Below are 16,975 nucleotides of genomic sequence, written 5' to 3'. Positions count from 1 at the left end.
ATTGCTGTTCTGTTTATTATTTTTTATTTTTATTTGTGTAATCTCACAACTACTGTCTCCTGAGCGTTCACGGTGAACTCTTTGAAATAGACCCGTTCGTTTTTCGTCGACAAACTGGCAAGCACGTCTCCACTGTAGAACATGACGGTCAAATCCAATGAAACGTTCTTCGAGTTAAAATTTGTAATCGAGGCAAAAGAATTCCTTCTCGGGTACCATCTTTGGATAACGAGAATGTCATTTTTACTCGACTTCACTTCCGCATTCGGCAGGATTTGTTCGTCCTTGACCACAGCATTCAGATAGATCGAAGGTGAGCGCTTTCTTAGGGCTATCAAATCACGCACGATATCAAGATGGTGGAACGACGCGGAGGCACTTTTCGGTAGCCACGGCAACGTTCCCCGTCCCGTAAACTGATTCTGGCCTCCACTCCAGCTCATCGCAGGCAAATTATGCAAATGTTGCGTTTCTTCGTGCTCTCCGTTTGGATCATGCGCCTCCTCCAACGCAATTTCATCACCATAGAAAATGCTCGACGTTCCTGGAAGCATCAGTTGCATCAAAGTCGCTGCTAGTGAAACATTTGAATTCATTCCGGAAGCCAAACGCCGTTCATTGACCCCACCGACGCTCCAATGAACCCATGGGTGCTCGGCTCCTTTGAGAAGTTGTCCATTAATTGCATCGCGAACCGTATTGGCAATCGCTTCTGTTCCATTCGAAACCTCCAGCATAACGTCAACCAAATCTACCTGGTTCAACACGTCTCGGACGATCGCTTCCGGAACTTTATCAATAAAATCCTGGCTAACCATCAGCACTCTATCCCCGCCAAGGGTATACTTCCACTCTTTGATATTTTCCAACAGCAGAGGATCGTCGTGGAAGTGCTCCAATCCCTTGATGTAAAATCCATCAACTCCACCCTTAGCCAGCCAGAACATCAGCACACTGGTTATGACATTTTCCCGTTCCGCTTTAACCGATCGAGCTAGCCTCAGAAACTCACTAGTCGGAACATCATCCGTCCTATTGGGCAAATGATCCACATCCAACGTGGGAGGATTCAGGTGGTTCACAAACGGATAGATCGGTAAATCCAAGATCAGCGAAATGTTCCTCTCGTGCAGCACGGCAGCGAACTTTTGCAAATCTTCCACCTTTCCTAGCACCTCGTCAACTGCCGTCAGCGATGTAACGTCCTGGAAGTGGTCCGGATAGTGCGCCGAGGGGAAAATCGAGTTCAAACGAACGGCCCCAATGCCAAGGGTTTTGAAATATTCCGCTCGGCTGATCAGGCCCCGGATGTCCCCCAAACCGTCGTCGTTGGTGTCCTGGAAACTGGCCGGGAATACTTCGTAGAAAACGGAGCCCTTGTACCAGGGCACTCTGAAAGGGGAGAAGGAAATGCATTAGAAACAGATCTATTTGTGTTGAAAATTACAGATGTGGAGACCATTCAAACTCAACGCTTCAAATTTGGCTCTACGCTAATGGACGTATTTTACATTGGCATTTAATTATTTTCTGTCAACCTGACATGTACCATGTTGAAATGTTCTGAAATCAAATAAAAAAAAACCTGTGGTGAAACCCGACCCTTCTTACTAATTAAAGATCCAATGTAATTACTCAAATCTGCATTTAAGGAAGACAAGTCAAAACCATTTAAAAATGTCTCCTGAACATGTGGCCAATGTGGTCCCTGACACTCAATACGACCTGTAACTAATATGATATATTGTTCTTTAATTCCACGGTGTACCCTAAACATATGTGAGTATGTGGCCCATGTGTTTTTTTGGCACTCAATATGACCACCAATGATCTTGTTCGTGAATTTTCATCTGAATTAGAATGTTGGGTTTAGCTGACATCATAATTTTGTCACTTCCCTGGAGACACACGGATCATGTCCGGCCAAATCTAATGTGTTCCTGGGCAATCAATGGAGCCAACAATTATCTTGATTTGGAATGGTCATGTGATGTGACGTTGGCTATATAGCAATATAGTCCTGAGCACCCGAAATGACTTGTTTTCTAATTCTTATTTGAGTTGTCGAACGATGGGTTTTAGCTCAAGCCTTAAACTGGTCACTTTCTCGTAGGCATCCGTAACATATGTAGGTGTAGTCAATGTGTCAATATTGGGCAACCGTTTTGGCAACCGTTGATCTTGGTTTCCAAATCTCATGTGATTTGAGGTATCGCATGATGAGTTTTGGCCCAAGTAAGAAACTGGCCACTTACCCAAGGACTCCGAAAACATTTCTTGGGGCACTCAATATTAATGATGCAGCGAATATTCGGTCGAATACATAGGCCGAATATTAAGCTTCGTAGTCTCAAAATATCACTCGAACACATTATCGGCGACTTGTTAGGTTGGAAATGGTCAAATATTAGGTAACACTTTGGTCTTCATATTATTTTGCCTTTATTACATCCTTACTGGGACTTTATGCCATGGTGTTCTTTAAGCACTCAATCAGCTGTGAACTAAGAGCTTTCAAAGCCTGTTCCATTTTTGCATTTGTATAGTTGTGTAACAAGTACAATCATACTCTATGCCCAGGGAAGTCGAGAAACTTTTAAATCCGAAAAACTCCTAGACCAGACCGGGATTCGAACCCAGGCATGGTCTTCAGTGACTGAGCTAAGGGTGGCCCCATACCACTTTGATGAAACACCGAATACCTGGCCGAATAGCACTATTCCGTGTTTCACTAGAAACTACTCGACATGACTACCATTTAACTTATCATCGAGTCCTGAAGGGAATGGCGTCTTAGTGGAATACCTGTATAAAGAAAAAAAAGAAGGATTAGTAATGTCCATTTAATGACACTACCTCATTTGCTTATCCTTGTCAAGGATAACCAAATAAGGCAGTGGAATTTAATGGCAATTACTAATCCTTCGCTCTTTCTTCTTCATCGAATGTTTATTTAATTTAATGTGCAGCATGGATTTGACTCAATTTTGGTCGGTTTTAGTCTCATGCCCCGTCTCAGGTTTCAGTGATATCTCCGTATATATCAAGTAGATCAGTTCAAAAAATATTCAATGGCGTCCAACGTAACCACGGTGCCTTCCATTTGACATTGGTGTTGTCCAATTTGGTGCAGAGGTTTCTGAAAAACATTATCTCGTTACACCCGTTCCCTGTTCCCGGGCATATCCGGATTGCCTGGTGGCTATAACATGTATTAATTTAGAAACTGAGGTGTGAGAAGCTAGTCTCACACTTAGAAATAACTAATTTTACACGAGACGTAATCCATATTGTACGTAAATCGTGGAACGTAAACAAACATTTCATGTAAAATTAAGTGTTCTCAAACCGAAACATAAGCAAATCGACGAAGAGAACGTTTCATTGCATTGATTTTTTCGTTTCTTTCAACTCATTATTGTGTCAAAAGGGCCGCTTACATGTGTCGGTCTCAGGGAACCGAAATTTACATGACATTTTCGTAGTGTGTAGAGTTGACCCTTTGGTGGAGAAATTTTGAATTATCTTTTGAATTTTAACGATTTTTTAATTTTATTTTTGGAAAAATTGTTGTACGTGGTACTTGGTATATCGAAGATGTTCCGAACCATTTTCCGGAACTGATATACTAGAAATAGAACTAGATAGTGGCGCCGGTGGTGTAGTGGTAAGCGTGATTACCTCTCACCCCAGCAGGCCTGAGTTCAATCCCAGTCGGCGCCACCGGGATGTTCTGAGGCATAACATCTGTGATCACGCCTTCCTTCGGGGGAAGTAGGAAGTAAAGCCGTTGGTCCCCGGTTAATGAGTTGATGAGTCGATAGGTAGGGTGCAGGTGTGGGAGCTGCCTCCCTGGCGTCGGTAGCATTGGTGCTCAGCACGTAAAAGAAGAAGAAAAACAAATTAAGGGAAAAAAAGAACTAGAAAATGCACGGCGAGGTGAGGGTTCGATATCCTCTCCAGTGGGTGGAACTATTCGTTTACAGGGAATTAACCTACTGGTCTACTGGGTATTTTGTGTAGTCCGTTATCTACAGGGTGGGGAAAAATTATCCGCTTCTTTTATCTCAGTGTACAACTCATATTTGACGGATGCTATTTCAAAACAAACGTGCAATGTTTCGTTCGAGTAGTGCAGTAAAGAAGCCATCACGTAGTGCAGTAATCTAGTAAGAAAATCGTCCGATATGTATCGCTAGGATATTGAGAATGCCAATATTGTTCGAGCTACAATAAAACGATATGATGAGCTTCACAAATTTGTCACAAACATCCTTGGATCGTTTGAAAACTACCTATATCTGTAGAGGGACGAACGTCTATCGTCTATCAAGCTATCTTAACGATTGAAGGTGTGTGTGTGGCAGCCAAATTAAGACATCTCAAGGCATCCATGTAAATTTTACGAAGTACGATAGTGTATACACTTTTTCCAACATATATTGTAATTAAGAAACATTGAAGGCGTATAATTTTTCCTCACCCTGTAATGCTCAGTGTTTAGTCTGTGCAATCTCTGGTCGAAGATTTTCAATTTTCATGGAATATTCTTCAGAATTCCCTCCATTGTAATTCCTTTGAAATTACACACTACGAAAAATGCATGCAAATTACGGTGCTCAAAGACCAACATATGCAAGTGCCCCAGTGATTAAATTCAATCAAACGTGCTGTTCATCGCGTTACATTTGTTTCAGATCCTGCACGTGAACAAATCTAATCTCCGAAATGAGACAAATGACTAGTGATTTTTTGAACATTATGTTATGAAAGTACACCATGAATAATATTCATGATATCGTAACGCAGACAAGATTCCCGAAATAATTAATCGTACGAGTTGAAATCATGAACTAAATTCATGTGAATAAAATAAAGCATCAAATTGGAGTCGAACCAAGAAACTCGGGATCATTAAACCCATTCTTTGACCGCCAGACTATAAGTACTTGTATACAACTGCAGGCAAAAGGCGTATAAAATCTCCCCATGGAGTGCGTTTTATAAACACGGTTTGCCAGGTACATGCAACGCTGGTAGTGCTCATGATTCCGTTGCATTACGAAATCATGAATTTCCATAATGAAATCATGAATCATTGGCATGATTTCATTGTATGGCATGTTTTTTTCATTTCATTATTTTGTATTCATGAAAATGGAATCGGAATTGATCCCTTGTGGGGACAACCCCGGCATGTCATGAATGACCCAAGTGACTACAATAAAAACATAAGAAGATTTTTCGGTATTGGGACACTTAATTTTATATGAATGTCTTGCACACATTTTAACATTTACATCAATTGTGGATTGCGTTTCGAGTAAGATTACTTTGTTCTAGGAGTGTATACTTAAATTCAGATTCTTTCTGAATTGTTATCAAAACATATTAGGAATTCTTGTCAGAATGCTTTTGAAGTTCATGTCAGAATTATATTGGAAGCTCAGAAATCATTCACAAAAATTATTTAGAAATTTTCTCCAAATTCTATTGGAATTGTTCTCATAGTTCTATTGGATTTCTTCATAGAATTTTCCACAAATTCTCCTCTGAAATTTTGAATCAGAGCTACCTTGGAATTAATAACTACTACTACATACATACATATCCCTAGGAATTTTTATCCGCATTTCCATAATAATTGACCTTGAAATGTTGTCGAAAAAATATATTCTCCTTAGAACTCCTTTGAAACTATCTTCTTGGTACAAAAAATCGTTTTTTTTTTTTCAAAAACTTTTGAACCATTGATCCGATTTCAATGAACAAAATATCAAATGAAAGATAATTAAAAATTATTTTTTTGGAAAAATATAACAGTACTATAAGTTTGGGATGATGTATTGACAAACATGTATTGTATTTGTATTTTATGGCTTTCATGGTTTGGGCAGAGGGCACAATATGTTTTTTTAAATATTTTTTCCATGAAAATTTAGGCTTTTTACACAACATATAAAAAAATCAGCTAAGTGTTGTTTTTTTCGATTGTGAGTTATATTTTTTATGTTATCAAGTCTTGGGTTTTTTGCTCAATACTCCTATGTGACTGAACTACCATGCATCTCCCTTTTTTATAGTGACTGTAACATAACAAAAATCCCAATATTTTAAAATCATTTTTTTTTTTAAATAAGTATTTTCAATAATCTTTCATTTGATATTTTGATCTTTGAAATCAGCCCAGTGGTTCAAAAGTTATGAATTTATGAATAAAGGTCATTTTTGAAAAATATCGATTTTTTTAATCACCCCAACATGGAAATGGTCACCCTAATGACAAAAAAATATGGGTCTAATATTTTACGATAAGGAACAAAACTACAATTTTTTACGAAATTCTGAAAACCACTACAGGGTGCGTGACGAATTTTTGCAGTAAATTTCAAATAGTAATTTCTCATGCTTGTGCATCATGATTTAGATATATTTGGCAGCACTGGATAGCTTATACTGTTAGGTGTAAGATTTAAACAAACAATGTTGAGTAAACGTAAAGATGTCGAAACAAGAGAGCAATCTGTCAGCCGTTTTCGCTTTGATGCGCGCCGGAGTATGCATGAAAGAAATAATTCGGTCGGTAAATGTGTCTGAAAGAACAGTGTATAATATTAAAAAAGGCTTGGGAAAGTGATAAGACGGAGCACCTGCTCATACTGCTAATCAAGCACAGAAATGGCTTACGGAAAATATTTCGTAAATTTGGGAGGAAGAAATTTGGCCCCCAAGCAGTCCCGATATCAATCCGTTGGATTATTTTGTATAGGGCGTCGTCCAACGGGATACCAATAGAACCCCTCACACCACACTTAAGTCGCTAAAAGCTAAAATCAAGGCAGTGATGACATCTATGGATCGAAACATTTTAAAACGTGCATACTGCAATTTCCGGAAGCGTCTAACTACAGTCGTCGAAAGGGAAGGCAATTTTTTTGAATAAATTTATTTACAACTTCCATGTAAAAAATAAAATAAAAACAACTTCCAAAATAATTCCATGTGCTTTGCAATGAGAACTCCATACCAAGGTTGCAAATACTCATTTCAGCTAAAACAATGTTTTTTTTTTTTAATTATGAAATAATTAAATGCTATGATCATATTTTGAATTGGTAAGATAAAATAAGAGGTTGCAAAGAATGTGTTTGACATATTAAACCTGTTTATTTCACTTCATGAGAGTCACAATTAGCGATTTTTCTCACACTCACTCACTCACTCAGAGATCAGCAAATCGCTGATTGTGACTCATGGAAAGCAACATTTACAGGTTTTATGTTTCAAACGCATACTTTGTAACCTCTTCTTGTAAGTTACAAGTAAAACATGTCATCATACCATCTTTTGGTTTTATTATTCGGAAAAACATTATTTTAGCTGAAATAAGTATTTGCAACCTTGCTCCAGACAAACTCATAATTATGAGGAGAATTCCATTGAGATTGTAGGCAGAAGCGCATGAGTATTCCAATGCAAATTCTAAGCAAAATGTCAATGAAATAAGAGGGGATGTTTTTACTACAATTCCAAGGAAAAGTTGACAAGGGCTCCAAAGAACTCCTTACATTAATTTCTAGAGAATTGCGATTATATTTCTTAATCTGACTGGAGAACATACATTTTAAGATAGCATAGGTACCAAGGAAAAATTGCTTAGGGAATACTGAGGAGAATTTCCAATCAATAGTAGTAATAAAAGTTATGGATAGAATTCAAAGGTAGCTCTAACTCAGAACTTCTTAAAAGAATGTAAAGGGATTTTCAGGAGAATATTGGGAAAAAATTACAGAATTTTTAGAAAAATTTCATTGATTTATTTTCCAGCGGAATTTCAAGGATAATTCTAGGTAGAAACTGAGCCATGATACACAGCTAATGATGTTTTTACCGGTGGAATAGCAAGAATATATCTGATTTCGGCTTCTGCTACTTAAAAATGCCTTGGACTCCATTCAGGCTCTGACCCAACTCCACAGCTCTAGATATTTCAATCGGAATTTTGAGCAGAATTTATAGGAAATTTTGAACATACACAGAAAAAAATCTGTATTTTAACCATCGCCTAAAATCTCCCCTCATTTAATTTTGAATTATAACGCGATTGTTTAATACTCCGAAAATGATGCCTAAGGTAAAATGCGTTACGGAAAATTTGCAATATTTTAAACATCATTGCTCAGCAATTTATCTTTAGATTGTTAATCAGTTGAAACCGAATAAATTTTTAAAGTATTTAATTTCAAACGGCGCCAAGAGATTTAAAATTCGTCAATAAATGTCTGAGCTATGATTTTTCAAACGTTGTAAGTTTGGAGTGTTAAAAGCTGGTATACAACATTGCTGATTTTAACGATATTGTTACGTAAAATCTAACGTTAATTATGTGTCCGCTATATATCGCTGAAATTTACATGAATTTTTCATGCGGTGTAATTCTGGTGATAATTTCGAAGATTCTGATGAGTAAATCAAGGCAAATCGGTCAAAAGTCCCAAAAATTCAAGATGCTATTATAATAATTCACATTAGGAACGGGTTAGCATACATTCATTCTTCTCACGCTAAAGGTCACGAATCCAAATATCATCCACGAACAAGTCACGAATGATCTTAAATGTGTTAAAGCGACATCCGGAAATCGTATAAACATGCCGCAGATTAAGTCCACATCGTAAACAAGAATGAATTTCATCCCATAATGTTTGAGTTTCAAAATGTCGTCCTTCATACGATGTATCACTTTGTATCACTTGTCAAACTGATTTTTTTTAAACCTTTCACTTTTAGAAATTATCGCCGACTTCGGTAATTTTTACCGAAATCTAAACAGCTGAACTTTTCGGTAAAATTTATGCAATTCAATTCAATTGCTTTTCAACTACTTTGAAACTAAATCTCCACTAAAATGACAAAATTTAATCATTTAAACAAAGTTGAACATGTTTTAATATTACTTTCAAATTCAATAGCCTTTAAAATGAAGGTCAAAGTTTTACCGAACGTTCAGCTGTTCTTTTTTTTTCCCTTTGGTTTGTTTTTTCCGTCGATCTTGTTTTCCGTGCTGAGCACCAATGCTACCGACGTGCCAGGAAGGCAGATCCCACACCTGGACCCTACCTATCGACCCATCAACTCATGAACCGGGGACCAACGGCTTTACTTCCCATCCGAAGGAAGACGTTACCAGAGATTTTTATGCCTCAGAAAAATCCCACCGACCTCGGCTGGGATTGAACCCAGACCCATTGGGGTGAGAAAGCAGTCACGCTTACCACTAGACCACCAGTGCCCGTTCTACTTAGTAGTAGAAGTAGGAGAATTAAAAGGAAAAATCGACGTTAAATGTAAACAATTATTCCACTAAAACGCTCATCAATTAGATGATTTTTTTTTACTATAGGTTAAGTCGTACAGTGAACTATTCACAACTCGATATTCAAGGAACCATCGAGTTATAGAATTATCGAGATATACAATAACAATCCAATAAAAAATCGCTATCACAGTAGCCATGAAATTATTTTTTACTATGGTTCTATAACTCGATATCGAGTTAGTGGAAATCGTCCAACTAACAATTTTCGCAATTTAAACGCTTTACTCATTTCATTTATACAGCCTCAAACTGTATTTAAATGTTATACGATATGAAGAAACCTTTACTCAAACTCTATACAAACAAATCAGGCGAACTTAGTCAGCTACTTATGGCTGTTGTGACGGTTGGGACAAGCTCTTATTGCATATCTATTTTCGCTTCTATTCAGCCTTTATCCTGCTGTTTAGTTGTGTGTGAACTTGAAAGGCGCTTACTCAACCTTTACCCGATTTATCCAATAATCACTACACAGCTTTCTCTTAACGCCAGGTTAAATATTGCTTACGCTTTTAGTTTTGTTCGAGGAATTTACCATGTGTATTTTACTGCGAATCAAATTAATCTAAATTAGTTATAAGCATACCACCAAATTATTTACGCTGTACTGGAACCTGGAATCGAACTCGAGACGACCGCATTGGCGAACCTTGATGCTACCAATAGTACCAACCAGGCTTGCTGAAACTCCTCAAACTCACTGGAGGTTTTAAAACACTCTTGTCCTGTGAGTTTAGCCAGCCCTCACCTCGAGTGAGTGGTGGCAGGAATATGGAAGAAGTAAACAAAAACTCCTCGAGAGAGAGGGAGAGTGAACTTCAGCGAGAGGATGATTTGACATGAGGTGCGCTTTTCGAGACTTCGGATGACTTTTTTGTTCGACGCAAGAAGCTCAGAGTTCATCCAGAGTGAGAGTAAGAGCGTGTGATAGAAAACATGAAAATGAATGACAGCAAACCTCACTCTCATTTTATCCCCCTACGCTCACAACCTCTGAAGCTCAGTTGAATGATTTGGCAGTAGCCATTCTACTCCTCAGAAAAATGCTACGCTCGGCTCTATCAAGCCTGCTACCAACTTCGCTACGCCAACACTTTGAACTGACGTGAACAAGTTAATATGCCCTTCTACAACAAGACTGCTGAGTAGATGTTTTATAATAGCACACATGAATCACTTTTCTCGACTAGTTAATTCAGCTTTGTAAAAGTGCAGAGTAAAAGTTGTACAACTACACAAATCTAAAAATAAACCTAGTTGACTGTAATATAACTTTTAAAGTAGCGCTAACACAGTTTACTAGTTGAGTACAGGTTGTTTAGTTGTTGAAAAAGCACTTTTGATGTTTATGTTTTTCAGCAAGAGTGATTGGTTGTGTAGAAGCCATCAAATGAGTAATATATTCGCTTTATTAGCTTTGTTTTGAAGCTTACAGTTGAAAGTTGATTAATATTTGCATAGAAGTGACATTAGCGTTTATTGGGCGATGTTATTCAATGCAACTGACAAATTGAATAATGGTTGTGACGAAGTTTAGTAAACGCTCTCCAAAACAGTTTGCTAGCTTCTGCTTATGGCTGTATCTGCAGCTTTGTTTCAGCTACTTTACAGCACAACACTGGAAAAGTTGGCTTATAAAGCTGAAAATGTTAGTTGGGTGAATTGTGGAGAGTTGACTTTATATGATGTCACATAGGATCACTTACAAAGTACTCACTTTTGTAGACCTTTGTTTGCATTGTATACGATATGATTGTAGATGCTTATCGATCTATCTATCTATCTATATATATAAAAATGAGTTTCTGTCTGTCTGTCTGTCTGTCTGACCCTTATAGACTCGGAAACTACTGAACCGATTGGCGTGAAAATTTGTATACAGGGGTTTTTGGGGCCGTGGAAGGTTCTTATGATGGTTCGAGACCCCTCCCCCTTCTGTAAGGGGGGGCTCCCATACAAATGAAACAGAAATTTCTGCATAACTCGAGAACTAATCAAGCAAATGGAACCAAATTAGGCAAGTGGGGGCGAGTGTGGGGGTATAAGGAGATAATCATAGGGGGTAGTCCCTTACATAATAGGGGGAGGGGGCTACGTACAATACAGCATGCTTTTTTTTTTAAATCGGCGCGTAAACTCAAGCTAATATTGAATCCCGAGCAAGACCGGGCACACTCAGCTAGTATATCATAAAAATCAACTTTAATATACACGTATTCTAGTTGTCTAAGTCTAACTTTATGGAAATTACTATAGGAAATGTAAACTTTTTGTTTTCCTCCTTTTTTTTTGTTCAATGAAAAATGCTATGGTTTGGTTGACGTTTCCTCTCGAACTTGCCTGGCGCTCTCTACATCGGCCGTACATTGAGAAATCCAATTCTTTTAGGGAAATTGATAAATATTTCGGTAGTCCTATTGTGGAACAAAACAGTCCACCAATTCCAATATAGATGACATAGCAATAGTAGCGATCACCATTGGTTGTTACCTCGCTGACTTGACTCCCTTCATACAATATATAGAACCTCTTAGTACATGTATAACATTGATATTAATTTAACCTATGCTATTGGAACGAGAGAGAGAAAATCGGTTCTATTATTGGACTATTATCTTTATATAAAAATCAAGACAAGACAACAGAAGCATTATCCACACAGATCGACAAAGAATTGACGTTTGGTGATTACTTTGATCAAATCACAAAGAACAATAAATGCATGAAATTCAAAAATAACTTTAGTTTAAATTTCTCATTTAGAACAACACAATATACCCAATATAGAATATTATCAAGTTCATTGAATAAAACGCATTACGGTTTTAATCAATGTGCAAAATGCTAAGAAAAATTTATCTTAATGTTTATTAAAATTAGGCGGAAAATGCGTCAACACTTACGCGCCTTAAACGGCTATTATGAATTGTTACATACTTGGATACTTTTTACCTAACCTATATTTGAAACATGCAATTCGAACTTTTACACGAACAACCTACGTCAATCGAAAGCGCTGTGGAAAGTCACGCGCTTTTTTTTTTTTTAGAATCCGTATGTATTTGTGGAACGAGAATTGGTCGCTCTCATTCACAAAAATAATTGCAACCGACTCAAAACACAAACGCTTATGCCACAAATCCAGAAACTGAAAATTAATCACTGCCTACTATGCTCAAAATAAGACGTAAATGTTATCACGGTGTTTTAGTAACGTTCAGAATCAGAAATATTGCAACGTAGACGTTATGTGAACAATGAAATGTCCGGATTAACGAACCGTCCGGTATTCAGTGCATTAGAATACATTTCGGTACATTCAAAAGGGAATGTTTGAGAAATAAATTTTAGTCTTTCAAATAACACACCCTTCATTATACTAACTAGGTATCACGTGCTTCCCATTAAATCCTATCGGCACACATTTCTCCACGGCACAGCGCTTCTGTTTTTATTTGTCTCAAGGCTCAATGCTCATCGCACAAATAGCACAATCAATCACCAACTGAAACAAAACAAAGAAGAAAAACAAACAAACTTACGAAGGATTGCACGACTTGGGCAGCCTCGCAATCATGGTCACCACAATGGCAACCATGGCGACAATCCCGGCCAGGAACACGAAGAACGTACACTTGCGAATCAGTGGCCAGTCCCAGTGCACGAAGCTGGGCATGTCTTTGGTGAGGGAAATATTCAGCGCACCGTTGGCCATTCCGTTTTCCTGCATCTTTCCGTCGCTCTTCTTCCGCAGATGCTGATACTCGTTGTTGTGATTGTTGAACAGATTGCCCGCACCACTGGTGCAACCACCCACCATTTCAATTCCCGAGCTGCCAGACGAGCTTGTCTCTGCAGCGAGATCGTCTCCGGCAACATTTTCACAATTGTCCGCATTTCCCATGCTTGGCGTCAAGGGGTGGGTAAAATCCAACGGAGGGCTGGGCGTACCCGGCAGGAGCAAACAGGTAGATGCGTCCTCTTCCGGAAGAAAGGTCGACACCGATGGCGACGTCGTCAGTGACTCCGGCAGATCTGCGCCCAACAGTGTTGGGTCGGTGGATATTTGCAAATGATTCATTTTTTCTTCCGATCGGGTATATTTTCCTTCTACCACAGACACATTCGATACGCTACAAGAACGATCACGTGAAAATGCAAAATACACTAATTACACAACACTTATCCGCTCACGAAACCGCGCTGACGAAATCCACTGCACCAGCTTGGGCGGTCACTTCGGTTATGTGTGATGCTCACTAGATATTCAGTAGGTATTCTCCTTTCTGGCGAACGAATTGTCACCCTTAGTGAGCAACACCAATACCACACCAGCTTCGGGCAGTATGGGATACGGGGTGGACGATGACGACGACGACTCACCGAATGTGTGAGATGTCGCCGCGATTCAATTGATACAAATTAGTTTGCCGTGACGACACCAAAGCAATCAATTGATCGCAAATTTGCTAGACCAGCACGGAGCAGATGGATAAACACTTTTTCACAACCACACCGAATCGAACGAATGTTTCACAGCTTCACAAATGATAATAAGAATATTCCTTCGAGAGCTAAGCAAGGTTGACGTCTTTTACGCACCACAATCTGAGGAAAAATCACTTTTTATGGCAAGAGGGAAATGTCTGGTTTGCCATAATACGGAGTGAAACGCATGCGCGTACATTGCCCGTGGTTTTTCGCACCGACATATGGTTCGGGTGTTTTCCTAAATACAATACAATGTTTACATACAAGTGGGTGAGTGTCGGTCACGGGAGGGCAAACTTGTTTGGGATTTTGAAACCCGGTTGCGCGGTTGAAGGAATTTATATCAGATAAATGAATCAGGATGAATTAATTAAACTATATAGGGTTAGATGGAGTAAGATGCACCCCCGGGGAAAGAGGATTTTTGCCTAGTTTGCTAGTTTGCATTGCTAGTTCAGTAGTGTAATGAACTAGTCATGTTCCTTCACAGATCCAGATAAATTTTCCCCGGGGGTGCATCTTACGCCATCTTACACTGCATTACCTCAGGGCCTCCCTTAGCTCAGTTGGTAAAGGCACAGCAATAAGGCCAGACCATGCTAGACGTGGCTTGATTCGATTCCCGGTCTGGTCTATGCATTTTTCAACTTCCGTAGGACAACTGGGGGTAAAATGAACACCATAAGCAATTTCACCGTTTTCTCTTTTTATAAACCAATAGAATATTGGACGTATCGCATAATCGAAAGCTTCCTTTCATATTCAATAGACAATAGCAATGTATCAAAATGAATAATGTTTCGAGGTGGTGGTGATGGATGTGACGTCCCCATACGCCGAAAGTGGACTATACCGAGAAGCAGGACTGGAAAGCGCCTCAGAGCGGTTGCAAAGCAACTTTGTGCATGCATCTCACAACACTCGACAAAGAGTGTGTGGTTTTCCCATTTGTTTCGCACACTCTTTTCCAACTAATCTTTGAGAAAGCGATCCACATAATGAGCGGTACACTTCATGCGGCGCAGGGAGCGAATATAATACAAGAAGCGCCAATGTTTCTTTGAGTTCTTTTCAGACTTTGCTTACCACGACTGCATGCATAGGAGATGAAGAAGTGCACAACGAAGAAGAATATTGTCATTATGCTAGGTTTCCCATTTGCAACCCTACACTGAGTGACGCTCTTTGTGTCGGAGCCGTCTTCTCCGCTGCTTTACACTTGCACAGGGCGAAAGACTGCTTGATTCTCACTTTGTTTATTTCAGGTAATCAGTACATTGCGCACATTGAGTGATCAGATGACAGCCCTGCCAAGAAGGATAATGGATGAAAAGAAGCCAACCAACACAAATATTAGTTAAAAATGACACAAAAACCTATTAAAAACTTTTAAAAACATGCGTGTTGAAGATTTTTAAACTTATGTTTATATAAAATGCTAACTTGTCTGAAATGAACACAATGAACTTTTTTAAATTAATCCAAATCTCAAAATATCAACTATTTGAACAAATTTTGAACTTTTTTTTACATAGGGTAAATGTTGGCTTCGGCACCCATTGACTGTTTTCGGCAACCAAAATTCAAACGTTAATTTCACTATGTTTTCCCATCAACGCACTTCCCTGAATGTGTCCAAACGATTGTTTAGCCTTTCAGCTTCAATCTGATTATATTTGAACGATCGAGCAATCCAGTAATGCTACATTTTTCTTCAAATAAAGCATACGCACTACAAAATGAGGTTGATTTCGAGTTGCCGATAATAGAACAGCTGGTTAACACGCAGTTCTAATGGGAAGGTTGCCGAAGAAAAAGAGACTGCCGACAATAGTCACACTCACCTGAGAAGTTTGGAGCGTTGTAAAAACGCTTTCAAAACGTTTTGAAAAATTCTGTCGATTGGAATGGATAGAGAAGGAAGCAGCAGATGAATGTAAACAAACAGACACATCATATATGTGCGTGACGCTGAGAAAATGCTAGTAGAAGTGCAGACGCTGCTTAGATTGACGAGAATACGTAAATTCCCCTATTGCAATTTTTATTGATTTTATATATATGCATGTTGTTTATTATTTATTATTCCAGAAAATCATTTCCTATGCAAAAATTACAATAATATTATTTAAAGTGACTATTGTGTTCATTTCATAAAATTTAGCATTGGTCTTTCAAATAAACATAATTTTAAAGTTTTTAACAGTTTTGCATTTTTGACGAAAATTTCAGGTGGTTTTTATGTTTTTCCCTTGATTTGTTTTCCGTCGATCTTCTTTTCCGTGCTGAGCACCAATGCTACCAATGCCAGGGAGCTATCGACCCATCAACTCATGAACCGGGGACCAACGGCTTTACTTTCCTGCAGAAGGAAGGCGTGATCAGAGATGCTATGCCTCAGAACATCCCGGTGGCGCCGACTGGGGTGAGAACCCAAGTAACAATTTCCAGTTGAAGAAACGCTTTCGTTTTGATTTTGTTCAGCTGTATGTTGAATTATAATTGCACAATGTGTTCACCACAACTTTTATAAAACTCTTGTTTACACTGGTTTGGAGAACCTATACAACTGCAACACAAAAGTGTTATCTAACGTATTCAGAAAAAACGTTTACCCAACATCAATTTCTTGTTGAAGAAACGCTTCCATTGTGATTTTATTCAACTGCATGCTGAATAATAACTGTACAATTTGTTAATAAAACAGCAAAAAAGGTTATCTTCCATTTAATTCCACTTAATTAATTTTGGTATCCATGACAGATACGTATTTCGACTACAATGTGCAGTCTTCATCAGTGTCATTCCCACTAAAGAACTTATCAAAATCTAACCCGCTTAAGTACTCATCCCCTAGGTAAAAAAGTCAAGATCATAGGTATAAAAATGAAACTACAATGTGTTGAATCGGAACCTACCTAACTAATAAAAACCAAAGATTTAAGTAAGCTAAAGGAGAAAAATCTATACAACTCTCTAATAAGGAAAATCCCCAAAGGCTTGGTAGCCATCATAATGAAGTAATGAAATTGGGTTGTTAGCGGAATGCTTTAATAAAACAGCAAAAAAGGTTATCTTCCATTTAATTCCACTTAATTAATGACA

The 16,975-nt window shown here is 38.4% G+C and overlaps 1 protein-coding gene across 1 annotated transcript; it reads right to left on the bottom strand.

Annotated features, from left to right (window-relative positions):
• Nucleotides 1-22: 22 nt before the first annotated feature.
• Nucleotides 23-13,594, bottom strand: LOC135707228 (amino acid transporter heavy chain SLC3A1-like). The gene is made up of 2 exons (XM_065228993.1): nt 12,922-13,594; nt 23-1,392 (listed from the first exon to the last, which is right to left on the bottom strand). The coding sequence occupies exons 1-2, from the start codon at nt 13,458-13,460 to the stop codon at nt 30-32; spliced, it is 1,902 nt and encodes a 633-aa protein (XP_065085065.1). The 5' UTR covers nt 13,461-13,594; the 3' UTR covers nt 23-29.
• Between the last annotated feature and the right edge of the window lie 3,381 nt (nt 13,595-16,975).

This window comes from Ochlerotatus camptorhynchus, unplaced genomic scaffold (assembly GCF_037179485.1).
Source record: "Ochlerotatus camptorhynchus isolate MF236.1 unplaced genomic scaffold, CSIRO-AGI_Acam_v1.1 ptg000305l, whole genome shotgun sequence".
Lineage (NCBI taxonomy): Eukaryota > Metazoa > Arthropoda > Insecta > Diptera > Culicidae > Ochlerotatus > Ochlerotatus camptorhynchus.
Note: the sequence above shows the minus strand (reverse complement) of the source record. Positions and strands in the feature narration are given on the sequence as shown.